Source organism: Pseudopodoces humilis, chromosome 8, assembly GCF_049639895.1.
Source record: "Pseudopodoces humilis isolate 2021_Gansu_Grassland_sample_001 chromosome 8, ASM4963989v1, whole genome shotgun sequence".
NCBI classification, from domain to species: domain Eukaryota; kingdom Metazoa; phylum Chordata; class Aves; order Passeriformes; family Paridae; genus Pseudopodoces; species Pseudopodoces humilis.
This window is the reverse complement of record NC_142207.1, coordinates 32,795,263-32,814,870: the sequence shown is the minus strand read 5'-3', so window position 1 is coordinate 32,814,870 and position 19,608 is coordinate 32,795,263. Positions and strand designations below refer to the sequence as shown.

General features: G+C 38.4%; 1 protein-coding gene across 2 annotated transcripts in view; it reads right to left on the bottom strand.

Annotated features, from left to right (window-relative positions):
• The window catches only part of DIP2A (DIP2 acetate--CoA ligase A), a 73,620-nt gene that overhangs the window by 33,570 nt on the left and 20,442 nt on the right, over positions 1–19,608 (bottom strand). For both annotated transcript variants that reach the window (XM_005528922.3, XM_088058707.1), the window contains exons 2-5: positions 18,609–18,680; positions 11,897–12,016; positions 6,325–6,444; positions 917–1,162 (exon numbers count right to left, since the gene is read on the bottom strand). In XM_005528922.3, coding sequence (XP_005528979.2) covers positions 917–1,162; positions 6,325–6,444; positions 11,897–12,016; positions 18,609–18,680 — 558 coding nt within the window. The remainder of the gene's footprint in view (positions 1–916; positions 1,163–6,324; positions 6,445–11,896; positions 12,017–18,608; positions 18,681–19,608) is intronic.

Here is a 19,608-nt window from a genome sequence, read left to right as displayed (position 1 = left end):
AGATACTGTAATTATTTCCCACTAAGGAAATTTTAAACTTGCATACAGTCCAACATTCAGCTGCTTAAATGCTGGATTCTGACCTGTTTAATAAGGCCTTGATTTTGCATTCAATGTTGTTGATTAAAAAGTCCTGATAGACAGGTCTATCTGGCCTGTGGCATGAGACATAACAAGATGCTGTGCTACATTTTGTGTATCTTGCAAATTTTTACAGCTATTTTAATACATATCTTTTTTTATTTACAGCCGGTTAAGCTTAAAAGGTTTGCAATATTTGACTTTGTAATTTTAAGGAGTTAAACATGATTTCTATTAATCCATTATATGAAATCCTGAATGGCTTGAAGTAAAGTGGTGACAGATTACCTCCTTCTTACAACCACCAAGGACAAACAAAATTGCAAATTCCTCATTATTAATAAGCTTGGAAACGGGAATATGAAAAATTAGGTTTCTTTAAAGGTTCTGTCCAAACAACAAAAAATTTTCCTAATGATTAGGACCTCTGATTTCATACCTTTCCCAAAGATTCTGTGTGTTTTTCTGTCTTTTGGGTGCTTGGCAACTGAATCATGTCTGAAATACACAGTCTGACATTGTTTAGGGTAAATACATGCAGATTGGAAAGCATGCACCAAAACCAGGATTCCTCTGAAATTCTGCTTTGGGATCCACTAAAACTGAACCTTAGTTTCTTGGTAAAGCAAGCATTTTACCAAGAAGAATGCACATTCAGATCTCATGAGCAACTGGCTTGGGTTAAATACATATACATCATACCTACCTGGTCTGTGAATTGCACATTTTAAGGCTATTCACAGGTATCTATCTCCTGGTGAAGACCTTTGTGTTTAGCCCTGCTTTGAGATTTGTAATCTGATTTCATTCCAACCACACCGGCAGGTTTACTGACCTATCTGCGTGTGTGCCATGAGATCTGCAAGCGCAGTGGCAGCAGTGGTGGCAGGAGCGGTATTGGAAGCAGCAGCAGGTTTCCCTCCAGGATGAGATGAGGTGGAGGATGCAGAGGATGAGGTGGAGGAGCCCTGAATGACCCGGTTAAGCCAGGGCTCTACGTTGGAATGGCTCTGGAACGGAGTGGAGCTGATCCGCCCTTGCCGCCGCAACGAACCCTCATCTTCTGATGCTGACGATGTGTCTGTGGTCAAAATAATGATGACAGGCCTGTAATGTGGGAATGGGAATGACCCAGCACCAGGAACACGGCATTTGGCCCTGCTCCATGTGCTCTGTGCAGCATTCTCACGTGCTACACGTGAGGGGCGCGTACTAAAGGAATGGGATATTCACACACACAAACCCCTCTTGCTGCCGTTTTTTGGGTTAAGACAACAACTTCTACACATTAGTGCCAGAACACACCTGGAGCAAAGTTTCTGTTACCTCCAACATTTGTAATGACATGAGAGTCAAAACAGGCTTCTACCTACAGCAGAGGATCAGTGAGAATCCCATCCCATCCCTATTCCACTGAAAAAAATAATTCTGTTCTGAACAGGTAAATTTTATCTCATTGCACCTGAATACCACCCTCCCCCTTTTTTTTTTTATTTCCTTTTTTACTCTTTTTGAGGGGAAGGGAATTCTTCAGTTTCTGATTCTTCTGACAAGTTGTTTTGAGAACTAATTCTTAAAAAAACATGATGGTCTGAAGTTCAATGAAAGAGTAATTACCAAGAATTACATTAATTAAGTTGTTAAATTATTTTAACAACATAAACTGATATAATGAGTAATACACAGAAATGCTTATTAATGCATCTTTTCATTCTTGATGTATATTTGTTGTTGTTAGAAGTCTGACAAAGGGCTCCTAATTTAATTACCATTCAGTTACTTACAACTTTCCAGACATTTCCCTTTGGCACACAATCTTTTCTTATTTATTATCCATCCAATTAAAAATAAAAAGGTCATTCTAAATATCAAGAAAATACATCCCTTATGATTTTGAGCAAAAAACAGAAAGTCTTATTACAGAAAAAAATCTTGCCCTCATAAAGAAATTGCTGAATTTTAATGACTTGATCTTTTACATGCTTTATATAAGGTAGGGTGTCTGTTACTATACTCTAAGAGTCCTAGACATGGAAATCTGGGGTGGGTTACATAATGAATTCTGCAACCTTAATTTTGGCTATTTTCTTAATCCTCTGGACATATAATTGGTCATCTAAATACAGTTGTTCAGCTAGATACAATTCCATATAAATTTCTTGAAGCAACATAAAAAAAGCTACTCTTCATCTTGGGCAAAAAACATTTAATAAGATTTCCATTACCTTTGATAGCATTTTCTAAGTTAAAATTGTAGATATCTCATTATTTGACCTGCCTCATCAAACATGACAATTTTGAATGAAAATACCCAAACAAGAGATCTTTGAGAAAATTCAGCTGTGGTGCATCCCCATTCCTGGGTCCATGTCTCATGTGATACTTCTGGTCTGCTGCCACATTTGGAGGTTTTGGCAGCTGACTCCATTTGCTCCTGGAGAGAAGCCAAACTTGTCCCGTATTGTTTGCAACCTTCCCTTTCTTTTAGGCAGAAAGCAAAAATAAATAATCCCAGGAATATGGAACAAGATAGGATTATCAACAGCCAGAGATTGAAAAAAAAACTCTAACCGAACCACCTTGTCTGCAATTTATAACCACTTCAGAGGAAGAAATACAGAAAAAGCAGATTTTGCACAGAATACACACTCTGACAACATCTCCTTACCCAGACTCAAGACAAATGAAGTCTGTGCAAAAAAACAGAGGATCCATGGTAAAAGCATTCTAATATCAAAACATAAATACATCACGAAGTAGCAAGATCACCCCAGCAGAAGCCCTGTGGCAGTGGCAGGGGTTAATCCATTGATCCTGGTGTGTGGTGACAGAACAGTGACAGAATACTTTGTGCTTGGCTTCCAGCTCTTCCTGGCTGGGAGCTGACCCAAGACAGTCACAGAAACCACCCCTCTTTGAGCCAGACTTGCATGAAGGCTCAGCTCCAGTTCTGATCACAGGGAATTCGTGTGGGAAGGATTAGAGACTCAATAGGACAACACCAAAAGTATGTCAAAATTTTTGGAAGGATGATGGATAAAAGTAATTCCTTTACTGCCAGACAGGAGTTGGATTCCAATTTAACACTGTGCTGAGAACCTTGGATTCACGGAATGGTTTGAGTGAGAAGGGACCCTAAAGCTCATCTCGTTCCACCCCTTGCCATGGGCAGGACACCTTCCACTATCCCAGGTTGCTCCAAGCCCTGTCCAACCTGGCCTTGGACACCTCCAGGGATGGGGCAGCCACAGCTTCTCTGGGCCAGTGCCTCACAACCCTCAGGGTAAAGAATGTGAACCTGATACTTCCTTCCTGGTACCTGATGGTAGCTGTTTGTAACAAAGTTTCAATTACTAATAGCAAAGCATGTTTTAATTGCATTAACTCCTGCCAATAAAAAGACTTAAGGCATTGGGTGAATGGATTAGATGCTCAGCACTACTCGGGTTTTTGCAACTTTGGATCCTTCTTGCTGAGCTAACTTTGCAAATGAAGTCAGGACCATAAAAAGACAATTATTTTTATGACTTGATATAGCTGAAGAAAGTACCTAGAATATTTCTGAATGTCCTGGTTCCCCATGATACAGAACTTAGCCAGTGACCCATTCTCCTATAGAGATAAGGGGATCTCATAACAGCTTCTCTTAGAAAGAGCTTGACAGATTCTAAAGGCACTTAACTTTTCATAGCATATCCTGAGTTGGAAGGGACTCATGAGGAATACCAAGTCCAACTCCAGGCTCTGGACAAGAGCACCCCAAGAATGACACCGTGTGCCTGGGAGTGTTGTTCAAATAGTTCATGCACTCCAGCAGCCTTGTGGTCATGACCACGTCCCTGTGGTGGTCACACCACCAGCTTCCAGCTCCTCTTATTTAAGGTGCTACTGCACCCTGCTCAACCCCAGTGTAAGTACACTTGGCTTCTTTGCTGACCACCTGCACAGGCATGTTAGAAGATGACACTCCAGCAGCACAAACACACAAAAAACATGCAGATCCCACAGCCTCTTCTTGCTCTGTTCACACACGTATGGCATGGAGCGCAGGCTTGGGGGCACGGCCAGGCACGTGTTCCATTTACACACCACCAGCCCTTTTGATCCTCTTATCCTGCTGTTTTCCCCACACTTGTTCCTCCCCAACAGGAAGGAGGCGAGGCCCCTTTGCCTGTCTGCACTTCCTCACCTTAACATCCCATAACAAGACTCGTGCAGTTCCAATATATTCTTTCCCTGCATCCCATACAGTGTCCCTCACCCCTCTGTGTGAGGTCTTGAGGGCTGAGGCTCTCCAGGGACAGGCCTGGACAGGGTGACCCTTCTCAGAATCCTGAACTTGGCATCCTGCCTGTTACTGTTCCCAGTGCCCCTCTAGGTTTGTGCAGATGGGTCTGGGACAGTGTCCTGGGTGACTTTATGATACTGGTATCCCCAATCGTCTGGTTTATGTTATATATTAAGTTCTGCACCTTTAAGACTGGCTTTGAGAGCAAGAGAGGGGGAAGAAGAAGCGCGCAGTTTGTGTTAAGGAAAAACATCACTCCCACACATCCCGCTCCTGGACTGTGGTGTCTGCAGCACGGACAGACAGCGGGACAGAGCTTCTCTCTGGCTTTTAGTTAGTTTTAGCTAGCTGAGGCAGAAGAGTTCCCTGGACCTTTGTTTTTTTCCAGTTTTCTTAGATCTGTGCAAGCCTGCTCTGGACTGAACACCCAGCCAAACCCCAGGAGCTCACGCCTGGGGCCCACCGGGGCCTGGGCCTCGGCACTTTCCAGCGCCGGAGGGACTGATAAGAACCTGAGCGAGCCGAGCTACACCACATGAAAAGGACTTTTTCTTCCTAGATTTGCCATCCCATCGAACAGCAAGAGGTTTTATTATTTATTATTACTCAATTTCTGTTAAATAAACAGCTTTTTCCACTTCTCTCCAAGGAATTTTTTTTTTTTCCTTTTCCCGGACCAGTTGGTGGGGAGGGGCATTTCCCTGGGGAAATCCCCATTTGGAGTTTTCCTTCCTAATTTGCCCTAAACTAAGACAGACAGGCTGGTGGCTCCTGGGACGGGGCATTATTTGGGCTGCCCTACCTGCCATGTCCCACGCTCCTTTGCAGGTGAGCAGGGCAGCTTTTATCACACAACCTAACATTCTCTCCACAGCATCTCAGCTTTTTTTAAGAGTCACTCAGAATAAAAGGATACTTTAATAAAAATACTTAGCATGTTTTCTAGGTAAAAACATGAAGGGTCAAGAAAGACTACATATAAGAATACAGACTATTGTTTATTAACTAATGAAATAATTGGAGAACCCACAAAAATAATATACTTAAGTGTGTGACTAGCAAACTCAAGTGGAATTCTCTTTAAATGGGAAGAATAGAAAGAAGAAATACAGCTCAGAAAGCAGGAGGGCAGCATACCAGAACTCTTCTTTTAGAGAAGGGGGTTAAGAACTAGAAATGACAGAGAAGGGCAGTAGGTGTCTGTATGCTTCTGCTCCTGGGCCACATTAAAAAAGACACGTACACGTTCTCAAAATTAAACATCTTAGGAAATCCCACTTCTTTGTACAGACGCTGGCCTCAAACCACACGGCTTGCTACCACAATATGTTGTAGTATTTTCTTAACCTCCAGAAAATTCATTGTGAAACAACAGAAGATTACCTTTTCCCCCTAAAAAATTAAAGAAGGCATTCTGCCATAACCAATCTGAACAATGATTTTCTGACTGTTTCAGTCTGCTCACCACTGAATAGTTGAAACCATCTGATGAGTGCTCTGCAATTAATGCAGCAACTTAATGCCCTGGTACTTTCTTCAACTTATAATAGGAGAATCTTCTGCAATGTGAAATGGGGTATTTTCAGCTCTGACATACTTACCTAGATGATACCCTCTGAGTGAGATATAATGTAGGAGAATATACTTAATGCATAAATGACACCTGCTCACTCTAAGACTGCTCTCTTGTGGACTTTCAGCAGCTACACTCTCTAGATGAGACACTAAAAACCACGAGGAAAAACATCACAGCATAAATCCAGCCAAGACCTTATTATTGGGAAATACAGCCATGATACAGAACTTCAGTGCAACCTAATAACTACTTAGAGCAGGATCACTTTCTGCAATCTCAGGATGCCCTGTCCAACCTGACTTTGGACATTTGCTGGGATGGGATAGCCATAGCTTCTCTGGGCAGCTCTGTTAGTTGTCTGTGTTCACTCAACATGTACCTGGAGGGGTGTATGTCTCTACTGAAGAGTGCACCAGGACAGAGCGTCTCTTTGAGGGCATGGGCATCTTCCTCTCTTTGTATTTTGCAAGTGCTGCTTGTACTGCTTCAGTGTGGACATCTATATAGAAAACAAACAAACAAAAAGGTTAGAATTTCAGTTAATCAGGAGGACTGAATCAACACCACTTGGAGCCTCCAGCTCCAATCCAGTGCAGAAGCAATGGTTTTGAAAGCTAAGGGAGAATATAAGCAGGGGCAAGTTGATACATTTTCCTCATGAAATCAGCCTGAAAATGCTCTCTGAGTAGCATTTCAGAAACCCCCCTGAAATAAACACTGCAGTTACAGAGTACCCAGCATGTTTGTTTTGAACTATCAGTTATTTTCATTTGAGGGGGAAATTTCAATGCAGATTCTGTAAATTTGCAACAGCATTTGACTCTTTATTCTCAAAATCCAGGAAGTGAAAAGAAGTACAAGTACATGCATATCTGAAGTTCTCACAAAACAATGCAAGTAATAAAAATCAGAAAAAAGAGACTAATGGACTCAATGATCTTAGAGGAATTTTCCAACTCTAATGAAATTCTATGATTCTATATGAAGAATTAGGGAAAAGACACACAGATTTTTCACCTTCCTGAAAGCAAAAAATTACCCTAAGAGGCTCAAGGGCTATATTTTAACTTTTCTGATTTTTAAGCCGAAACTGAGATTAAACAGGAATTCAGCATTCAATCAAGACATCACTGCAGATAAAATTTAATGTATTCCAGTGATATTTCAGAAGATTCTTCGCTTTGATCTCTGCATTCCAACGGTGCCAAAAGCTAAATCTGTGCATTGGGCTGACCACATTTCTTCTACATGGTAACTGCTGTACAAGGTTTTCAGAATTTTAACTATTCAATTTGAAAGAATATATATATTCTTTCAGTAAGTATCTATCTATTCTTTTGCTAAGATGAAAATATGTAACAGGCAGACAAATTTGAAGGTATGAAACTATTTGTAGGTATGTAAGTATATGACAGATATATACTTATACAACTTACATATAATATACAATGTAATGTAATTACTCTATCCCTGTACCTATCACTTTTCAGTCTGCAGCTCCCTGCAGATAATCTGTTCAGAGCAATATTTAAAATATGTATACATGCAAATATACTATCCCACCTGTGTGCTCCTACAAGACTCAGGAATGTACTAAGTAGATTATTATCTCAAAGAAGAACTTTTTGTGCAACCAACATGGGAGGTTCAAAGATGATGTTGCTATGAGAGAAAAATATTAAGAAGGGAAAAAAAACCCAAAAAACAATAAAACCTCTACCCTTCAATGCAATCATTTTTTTTTGTCCTGGGCCCCCTGTCAGATTTTTGCTGCAGTCCTTCACACCGAGGACTTAATAATACATGCCTTAAAAATTAAAAATTCCCTTTTTCTTATGTCTGCATGCCTCCCTCTCCATTCCCACAGCTAGGCTTTTTGTCAAGTCTTAGTTTCTCCTGATCCTTAGTTTTATCTGTAATTGTTCACCAATTAAGTTTATTCCCATAGATACCGAGAAGCAAACCTTTTATGCCCCCAAATTCCAGAAAGTTTAAGCAGGATTCAACATCAATTAAGGATTATTCTTGCAGACTTAAAAGGGGCAAAATGGCCACACATTTCCATGGCAGAAATTCCAGTCAAAACCAAGCTGGAATGTTTCTAGAAAGAGACAGTAACTGCGAGATGCAGTCACTTCCACCATGTCTACATCTACATACAATTTAAAAGACTTTTTTGTTAAAGTAACATCTCATAGGAAGTAGGGGAACATGCACTGTTTTTCTCCAGAAAAGGTCTTCCAAAGACCAAAATAACACACAACATTTGTAGTCTGCATATAAATACATCAAGTCATTAAATAATGTGGCAGATGAAAAAATGAAAGCATTCTTAGTTGTGCATTTTGGGAATGGAAAGGCCTAGTTGGAGACAAAGATGTGCTGGGGCTTTGTAACAAAGCAGAGCAGGGCAGGTCATAACTTCACACAGATTTGTGGGAGCAAGCATGGGAACTACTTTTCATTCCATTTCCAGAGGGCAAAATCACCACCGCCTTCTCCTCTAGTCCTAACTCCCACCCCAAAACCTGGAACAGAGTAGATTAACTGATAAAAATGCAACCAGGAGACAGTCAGTAGGAATTTTTATCCTGTTCCATGTTTTATTTTTACAGTGCCAATTTAACTCATCATTCCCTCTATACTCATTAAGATCTATTCCTGGCTTGAAATCTTTCTTATAATATCTTGTCCTTGGACATCAGCTGAGTAGGAACATCCTCTCTCATCCAAATCAATGAAGTAATTGCTTTCACTTCTTCCCTGGAACACTTTGTTCCTATTCCACTTTTGCTTTAAGAGCTTTTCTACATGATGAAACATATTTCAACAAAACAAGTAAAAGGAATGACATTATTTTAAAGAAGCAGAATGCTCAGGGTACAAAAATTCATAGATTAGTATAAATTGAATTTTAACTGGCTATTGGAATTTGATATGGATATTGAAAAAAGAAGTTCTCTACCACTGTCTGTTACTTAAATTCTTCAAAATTTACTGTGAAAGTTTCACCATGTAAGAACTGTGGAGTTCAGTTTTCTTCAGGGAATTAAACACTCATAATCAGACCAAATGTGTCACATTTTTGAGAACAGAGATCATGAATGCTTAACAGTGATCACTGGAAGTGATGAACAGCAAGTCCAGCATTTCACTAACAGAAAGAATATATGTACCAAAGTGAAAAACAACACATGCTGCCATCCAAAAGCAGAATAAAAAAGCCTTGGAGATGTATTTCTAAGCTTCTGCACTTTATGAAGCTGCAAGCAACCATCAATAATTAATAAATTACAAACATTTTCTCCTTCTGTTGTAGTAAACCACATAATCTTCTCTCCTGTTCCTTGTACTTATTCTCATTTTCTTTCTTTCCATGTGTCCTTAAAAAAGGGCTAAGGGAGGAAAACTACAATAGTTTGTGGACTATAAATCACCTAAAAACTCTTACAGCTTCTAAACTGTACAGCTATTAGAAGAGCATTTTTCTTTCCCATTTGTAGCCTCTGCCCATTTATCAGCCTCTGATTCTTAAGGCACAGAAGGAAGAATTTCTACAGTCAGTCAAATAAAAAAAAAAAGACATTTATAGGCTGACCAGTGTCCCTGCTGCTCATGGATTTCAAAATACCAACAGATAAAGCAATAAGCACTATCTAGGTGGGATGGGGAGAGGACCTGGAAAAAGGTAAAATCCATGGCTTGAGATATGAACAATAATATCTGAAGTAAATAAAATGTAATAGTAATGATGATGTTCACAATAAAAAAAATAATAGTAGAACAAGAAAAATAATAATATATAAGCATTATTCTCATTGCAAATCCTAAATACAGTACAGTACCAGCTATTAAGCAGAGAATTAACACTATTCCAGCTGAAGCCTGGACAGCAGGCCTGTACTTATCAACAGTATTCGCTGCTGGAATTTTTTTGATAATATTTACTGTTTGAAGACAAGTACCTGGGGATGATAAAAACATACAGTGGATTTAAATATACAACTCTTCTGTGAAACTATTAAAAAAAGTGCTTACCAAGAGTAAATGACAGATTAATTGTATAAAAGATAGAACTGTTTCATTTCCTTGCTCATTTTAAGTAATTTATGTTGATGGTTCTAAAGTACCTAAAATTGCTCCAGAAAAGATCCTGTTCTAGGAAAAGTTGCATTCTCCCCATATCAACTACTCTTGAAAAAGACATAGATGAGATTTGAAGAAAGACTGAAGGGAAAGAAAAAGGAAGAAACAATACTGTCCCCTCCCCATAAGAGTCTAAAGAATAAGTAAGGTGTGAGACTGAGGAAAGGAGGCTGAGGCTGGTTATCCCTCACAACAGTCAAGGTGTGTCAGCACACAGGGAAGTTAAAAAATGGAACAATGTCTAGCTCTTTGATGAGGTAAAGAAGCCAATCACTAATGCAGTAAATGTGAAGATGTTTTTTTTAAACTACAGAAGAAAGATGGGAATAGATACTGGCATCTGAAAGCCATATCTACATTTCCTTGTACAGACCTAAATAAGTTTAACCTAAACCGAGTCTAAAAAAACTGTCACTATTTGGTTTTGGTACCAAATCTGAGCATATTAAGCCTTGTCATTTACCACTAATAGGAGAAAGAGAACCAATTATGTGTGTTGTAACTAAGAACTTTCCAAATTTCCAAGTAAAGAACGTGTTTCTTCTAGGCAGAAATATTTAATGAAACATTAGTTTGGGGAGCAGTGATAGGAAACCACAAAAGGACACGGTAGTGCCCACCAAGGACTACCTCCCAAGGATTTCCTTAGAAATCTTGCTCTTGTAGATTTTTATTTCTGTTTAACAATGGCACATCTTACTCTCATTATTTTCTATAATATAATTTTCTAGAACATATTTCTTTAATTTAATATTTTAAAAAATATTTTTCAATATAATTAACTAATTACAACGCTATGCAATATTTCCTGACATTCAGAAGTTTCTTCTCTGTGTAGCTGAATAGAGGCACCTTTCCCAGGAGTTTGTATATATCTACAGAATATTTAAGAAGTCTCATTCATCATTCAATTAGCCCTAAGGAATGTACAAGGCACAACTTCAACTCAGGAGCAAGGTTTTACATATCAGCAGGGCAAACAGGATGCAATCAGCACTCTGCCCAAGCAGTGGCAAGACAAGGTGACCCAAGACCAGCCTCCTGTTAAGGATGTGCAGTGCATGCCATCACTTGCACTTCTCATCCCCAAACCCAAGATGTGGAATTACCCTGCACAACAAACAGAAAAATATCCAGCTAGACGTCCAAGAGTATTTAGGAGAGAAAAGCTTCCAAACACCTGTTCTTCCTCACTATTGTGACAAGGAATTTCACAGGGAAATGGTGCACTCCAACCACCTGAAAAGTAACAATGGGAACAGGATGCAATGAGGATATCAGTATTTTCACACAATTTTCCAAAACAGGTTTGTCACTGTGGTGTCCATTTAAAATGAAGTAGAATATCCATTGTGACACTTCCTTTTTTGTGCACTTGCTTTAAACCAGGAAATATTTGAAAGAAAGCTACAATAAATATATAACCTTGCTTTAACAAAATAACCCAAACATGCAAGCAAAAAAATCCCACACACTGTAGTCTTCAAAATTTTTAAGCAACTGTTCTACAGACTGGAAACCCAATTTTGTTTTCTCAGCAAATATGAAAAAGCTGTTGAGGTAAAAGTAAAATTCACAACAAGAAACACATCAGAAGACAGGTCTACAGTCTCCTTCCCTTCTTGCATTTCCTCCAGGCCATATTCAAACAAAACCACTTGTGTATCAAAACAAAAAGATACTTGAAAGACATTAATTATCTCTTCCCCTCTTCCAAAGCTTTCTGTGCAGGTGCAGGTACCATTTTGCAGGTATACTTTTCCTCTTAGGACATGTGATGGCTCAGCTGTATCTGTGTCCCTTACCAGATCGGAAGCGTTCGTCCCTTGAGTTGGTGGATCGGGATTTCTGCTGTTTGGGTACCGCAGGAGCAGCTTGGGAAGAGCCTGGGACTCTGTTCTCTGCTTGCAGGGATGGATCCACACCTGAAACACAGTTTATTTTAGTACAAACTCGGCTTTGCAAATACAGTATCTGCTCTCCATGTCTACATTGTTTCACTACCCTTGATACTTACTCATAAATTCAACTGCTGCAAGACAGTACCTTTAAAAAGCGCTCATCTTCTACCTGCATTTTAATCCCATTCAATCTATACCCACCATTTAATAGAGCAATACTCAGAAGATTCATATTTTACAAAAATGCTACAATTCTCTAATAAAACCTTTGCAGATATTAATGCAGAGTTAATTCTGTCAGCTTCAGCCATATAAAAGCTCCCGCTGTAATCTAAGTTGTCTGGGTGCTCCACATACTCCTGAAACAATGACAGACCTTCCCAGCCTCACACAAGGTAACAAAAATAACAGGAACTGAGCCATTCTCTAGTTGTTTGCTCTGCACCTTATTAGAACAGGGCTCTGATAACCCAGAGCAGTTGCTTACGTTTAGGCTGGCTAATATTCAGGAAGATGAATCTCAATTTTACATTGTAGCAAAACAGGAATAAAAAAAATCAAAGGGGTTGACAGTAACCATTAAATATCCACTATCACTTCCTGATCCCCAAAATGAGGGGACCCCCTGCTGGCTCTTGATCCATCAAGGGCTATATAAATTTGGACTAGGAACTTCCATTTGCAATTTTATTATACATCCACACTTTCAAATGTAATGTAAAAATTCCAGTGCAGTTGGAAGGTTTTGTGCATAATCCTAACATAAATTTAGCTTAGCGCTGTGTTTTACAATAAACTTTCCTCATGTAAGACCTACTGCATCAAGTTCACTGTATTTAACTCAGTCTCTTGTACCACACAGGGCTGAATATATCTTTCCCTTCACTCCTTCCTTCCCTTCAAGGGAATTCCTTATTCTTCCCATTTGCAGTCTTGAAGTAACTACAGAGCTTTGAAATCAGGACTTGTAAGAGTTCATTTTCCACTCTGTGATCCCCAGTGGGAGGAAAATAATCTGGAAAATGAGCTGACTGGTATAATCCATCAGCAGATGACAACCTGCATGTGGGATGTCCTGAGTGCAGCCTGAGCACTGCTGCTTGGCTGCACCAATACTTGGGGCAGGAGGAGCAGGGAAGAAGCGACCACACATAACAACAGGAGTGTATGACCAACTCCAAAACCAGAACACTCTCCTCCTCTCAAGACTAAGATCTGATTTTTGTGAATCAGAGTTATTGTGATGAAGTATGTATAAGTGAATCTCAGAAGTTCCTTTGAAATTAGGATGAGGCATGAAATCCTTGGCACTGTTAGAAACAACAACTCAGTTTCTTCAGACTAAGTCTCCCTTCTTGCTTTCTCAAAGTAGGTTTCATATCATAGTGCAAAAATACCAACAGTGAATCTGAAAAGTGTCACTTTTGGGTAAAAACAGTAAGATAGTGCATCTGACTCTTAGGCCACATATCTATGTGCCAGTAAAATGCCGTTCCACGAGCTTGGTGAGCTTTTTCATTTATTCTCCTACTATGCAAACCACTACTTTAGCCTTTAGCAAAAGCAGATGGCTAATTAGGCCAAGTTTCCTCACTCACACCAACACCTTTACAGAAAAGGCATATACTAAAGGCACTTGATCCACTATCACTGCATTTTCTCCATTTTTAACTTGCCCAAAGCTAGCAAGAATGAAGTCACCTTAAAGAGGCTGCTTGTTCCAATTAACTGAACAATTAACTACAGGATGAAATTAATATTTGAATTATTCCTGTATTTGTCCATCCACAAGCACTGGGGAATTAAGACTAATACTGGCATTTCAAACAATTCTCATTTATACAAGTAAAAAATTATTTTACCATAAGAACAGTGAAGAGCTGCCAGGACAAGGAAGATTCTCTGCTGGCATCACTGGGGAGGATATGCAGCTAAAGATACCAGGTAGGTAGAGATCAAATTTCCAAAACATAATGTATTAAAGAGCTCTGTAGAGCAGAGAAGGGAAGAGGGAGACCAAAGAGGAAACTCCAGACTCTTTGTACATTATCAAATCTTTCTGCAGCTATTGAATTAGCTCTTGAAGTAAGAAAGGAACAAATTACAGCAGCCAGGTTCAAAGCGTGAAAAGAAAGGAAAAGGTTTGACAAGGCAGAAAATCCAAAATGTGGAGGTCTGGCTTTGGGGCAGTTACTGAGTATCCAATCCTCATTCAAGATCACAGTTCAATGTTATCATCCTTTACTGTCATATCAGAACATATTACCTGCTGTACACACTTCTTTTGTCTTCAAGATCCAAAACTAAGTGTTCAGTTCTTCCAGATTAGAGGGACTAAAAGAGGGTTTACCCAATGTAATTTATTTCCCAGAATAAGGTATTAGAAATTCAAGAGATTAGAAATAATAAAGGTAACCAAAAAGCATTATCTTTTGACAGTCTTCCATGATTCTGTAACATTTTGCTCTACTCAAGGAAGTAAATTCCAGCTCATAAGCTTCCACTTGAAGCCTATGAAACTATTTTAAGGACATTAACACTTTCTGTTCAAGGAAGCATGAAACAGCAGCAAAGAACACAAAAGCATAGAAGACACTTGTTATAAACTCAGTGAAACCAAATACAAGTCAGGATTTGGATCCAATTCAGAGAATCCAAACAGTGACTAAACCATTTCAATGAAAATACCCATAAGCAAGAGACACACTTATTTATACACTATGACAGACTGGTAAGCAGAACACCTACATGGCATTAGCTAGAACATAAATTTCTCAAAATAATAGTCCATTTTAAGCAGCAGTTCAGGAAGTGCTTCACAAGCAGCCCAGCACTCCTAATTTAAAAGGATGTGCACTGAATTGAAAAGGCACAGGAATTGCAATCTCTTGATATTTTGAGAAACTGTAAGCAATGAAGCTATAAACTGCTTTTTCAACTAGTCCACATGAACACATTGCATTTTCACATACCTCATTTAAACCAAGTACACCAAGACCCAACCAAATTAGCCAATTAAAATTTGGACATCTTTTGATCACAGTCATTATACCCATAGTATAAAGTAGGATTTTTAACTTTATAGCACCAAGAAAGGCACTTCTATGTTTTTCCTTTAAATTATAAGAAATTATAAAGGTTTTGGAGACTCCAAGACACCAGAGTAAGTTGCACATTCCTTAAACATGAAACTACAGATACTAAGTGCTATAAGGGTATGTAAACTCATCCCACTCTAATTGAATGGGAGGGTGATTTGTGGGTACTTCTTACCCACAAAGACATAAAAACAAAAATCACAGTTATACAGAATCATGGAGCAATCCAGGCTGGAGGGACCTTGAAGATCACCTGGTCCAGCCAGGAATAGAACATGCATGAATTCCTGGTAGCAGCAGAAACAGAGACATAAAACCATGAAAATGTAAGAAAAATAGAAGGATGCCAGCCTCAGCCAAAATTAGAGATGGTTTCATCATCATTTTCCATTAAAATGAAGACTTGAAAATGGATAACATTTCAATTTTGCTGGAGCAGAAATGCTAAGGAAGAAAAGAGAAGGATAATAATAAAAGAAAGTAATTTTAGAGTGGAATCACTCTCACACCAGAGGAGAAACAAAGCCACCCACCAAGGTGTTTATCTAGCACTAACTAAACCCATTGAAATAATTTCCAGGGACTGCCTTGTAAAGCAGCACCAGGACACTAACTGTAATTTCAACCTCATTTACACAGCTGAAGAGGCAACTTGAAAATAACAAGCAACACTGTAAAAAGGTCAGTAAGAAATCAAGATAATCAGGAAACAACCATCACAAGGCAGGAGTTTTACTTGAGATACTAGAAAGGATGCTTAAGACCACCAGGACAGGATACTCACTGTAAATGCTGCTTATTTTATTGTGTTATTTCTGAATGTTGTTAGATCCCAGCTCTACCCACATTCAAAATCACCCTCTGCCATGTATCTGATGTTATCCATCACTCAGAAACTTCACCATGCAGCATGCCAGACTGCCTACAGATATAATTAATTATTTCCTCAGAGTTTTATCTGTAATTTGCATGCAGAGGTTGACTGAGGAAGCCAATTACTGACTGTTAAATTTTACTTCATTAAAATAATTAATTACTGTTTAGTGCTTGCTATTACTCAACATTTGTTTTTGATTTTGCACAGTGCACTTGGTTGGATCAGTGAAAAATAACTCGTTCTAGTTATTATTTCCATATAACTACACTGTTCTATGGTTCCTAAGCTAAACCTTGACATTTTCACTAACTCTTCATCACTGCAGATTTAGAATTTTAGAATACAAAACAATCTACAGGAATGAGACTCTTGAATCACAAGATGTTCTGCTTTATTTTCCTGTTAATTGAAAATGTGCTTTGCAGCCACTTCCGTATTTTTCTGTTCAGCAAGCCCTCTGTGGGGTTGTTCAGCACTGTCTGGCTAATGATTTAGCTCCCCACAGATTCAGCTGTACAGTGCAGCAGAACATAGCCCAATGCATTTTACATGGTATTGAGAGAGCAGGAGTTTGCACATGATTAGTCTGTAGGTGGCAGTTGATGAGGTGAAACAGGGAAAGTTAAACTTCCTGAACTCAAACCTCTGGGCATGCAAGTACACTTTTAAGACATGAAGCTGTAGAAAGACATGATTTAGTGGTCCTGGGAATGTCAAATCACAGAGCAATAACTCAACAAATGTAAAATGCCGACATTCATCAGTCTGCAAAACCTTGATGGATACTGAATCCTATCAGGAATGCTGCAATTAAATTGTTAATGATAAAAAATTTCTGCAGGCTCAAAGCCTTTGGGACTCCCACACACTATTCTGAGCCATGCTGAAGCTGTGTCAATTAAGAAATTTCAAGTTAGAACTGGGTTAATGGAACATATGTCAGGAAACTGAAACAGGCAGTTAGCTTCATGTTTTAGGCAAATTTTATCTTTTTGCCAGAGCATCATTCTTTGTGCTCAGAGGCAGACAGTCTATTCATTTTTTTAGTATATTAAAGCTAGATCCCTGTCAGCTTAATGCTATACTAGGCAGAAGTGGTAAAAAAAGACCAGGTAATCTGGTATTTCTTTGAAAATGTGGTATCGAGCAAGTAGGACAAACCAAAGGATTTGCTGACTCATTAAGCTACTGCTTAAGGCGATTAAGGAAAATATAGCTGAACAAGGAGAAACATCTTTAAGCAGCTGAAAATCTAAACTTACTTTAACGAGTATGGGAGACAGAGTACTGGAGTTCTGTAAGCTATGCTTAAGAGTTCAGTACTTGAATATTTGTGCAAACAGCCTTTTGAGAGCTGACAAGGAAAAAATATGAAGTAAAACCCCCACTGTCAATAGAAAGGAGTGAAGGCAGAGTAAATCAAAAGGTGATGAGAGATTAAGCAAGAGACAGAAATCCAAAGACATGACTTTCTAGGAGACAAAGTGCATTGACAGAATATTTCTAGTAATTGTAAATCCTTAGTCAAAATTTATACTTCACCTGTTCTCAGAATCTTTAATAAAGCTGAGTTAGAGGACATGGTATTCTGAACAGAAAATAGAGACAGTTCTTTCCAGAAAAATGGTGTAAGGAGGAAAAGCTGTGGCAGGTGAGGCTAGAGCTTGCTGCTGACTGTCAGTCATACTAAAAATCCAAACTGCTTCTTTGCAAGGAACAAACCATTTTAAAGAGATGAATTTGGTTCTGCTTGGCCTACAGAGATTAAAGATTTGCTAAGAAAAAACCTACATCTATTCTTAAAAAAAACCCCCAACACAAATAAAAACAAAAGGCACAAAAAAGAAATCTTTGCTAAGAACCCCCATGATGAAACACCAGATTACATTCTGACTGTTCAACACTGTCTCAGTTTACAGTGTCTCATTGCTTCTACTCACCTTGGTTTTCTTCTCATTTTCCCTTATCTTAAAATCTGTCAAACTATTGAAAATTGGGGGATTATAGAACACCAAAGCTCAGTGGCAGCATAACAGCCCTAACCTTGAGTGATTTCAGTGTCCTAGTATAAAAATAAATTTTAAAGAAAGTTGGCCACTTAGGTTTTGGCTGCGGACGACGAAGTCTGATAATAACCAGCTTCAGAAGTAACATATAGTATATGAAGTATATGAAGTATAAGAAGAACATATAGAAGTATAGTAAGAAAAGTCAGTGCTTAGAAGAAACAGAGGGGGTGAGGGAGTGTGTGGAAATGGGGTGAGGCACAGGGCAAATGCAAAAAACAGCACATTAAAGCATGAGAGTGAGGGCTACTGAGTATTTTCATTTAATGAAAGCAGCCAGTTTGCTTTTAGCAATAACTATTAATCTCTAAAGTTATCTTAAACTCTTAGACATAGTTGTCAAACTGAAGTTTGCTGATGAAAGTTACCATTTAACATTTCTTATAAAACTATAAAAAAAATATATTTCAGGCTTTTTCCTTGCTCTGCACTTCTCTGTGACAGCCATTTCCCACTGCTGGTTAGATACAATATCAAACACTATTATAATTAATCCTGTTTATTTAGTGAGAACTTTTCCATTTCATATTTTCACAGATTCGGCACAAAGGTGTAACTTCCATGCAGTTTCTCACCTTGAATTAGTGGTATGTACCGTGCTAAGAGCTTTGCCCTCTTCTTTTCATATCCTTTTTGAGTGATGTCTCCTAAAGAAAAAAAGAAATAAATACATGCTGTTTGGAAATTCTACATTTAAATCTTTGCATCAAGCACATTCTATCAGCAACATATTGGTGAAAGAGTTTAACAAAGCAAATTATGCAGGGAAAAAAACACCAACAAAAAGGCATTAATTACATATATATATGGATTCAGCCTACCTCTGGCCAAGCACAAATCCTGCTACTCAGTCAGATTTTACACAGAAGAATTCTTATTCTTTATTTTAAAATTATTCTCATTTACTTTCCTTAATCCTTAAGGACTGTGTTTAATTTTTTACTTAATATTCTTAATTTCCTCAAATATCCACCTCACCCTTATATCAGAGAACACTAACAGACACAAAGTAATTCCTTTTTGCCATCCCCAACCTCCATCCAAGTGAATGTGCATCACTTAAAGCTACTGACATTCTCCCAAAACAAGCAATGGGAGTTCAAAGACATTGTTCAAAATAGGTAAGAAAAACAAATGCACATCCTGGAGTGCTTCAACCACTGCAGGTATTTCAAACTACAATCTGCCAGGTTTTTTTTATAAACCCATGTAAATATTATACATAAAATTTGGACACAAGACAGAAATTACCATTTTTCTAAAGCGGGAAAAAAATTAGCAGAAGAAATACACAGAAATATAGTTTTTATTTATATATAGTATTATTATATCAAAATGAGAATGATATCAAACTACAACAAAGCACCACAAATGCCCAAGCAGATTTGTCTGCCTGGGAACAGGTAGTCAAAATGACAAACTACACTTTTTATGAAAAAAGGAAAAGGATACCAGAAGAGATGCATAATTTTCAGTTATGGAAGAAAAAAAACCAACCCAATCCAATAAACAAGAAGCACCATTAAAAAGAACAGTTTTTCTTAAGCCAGAAGTAATTTAGAAGACTAAAGCTCA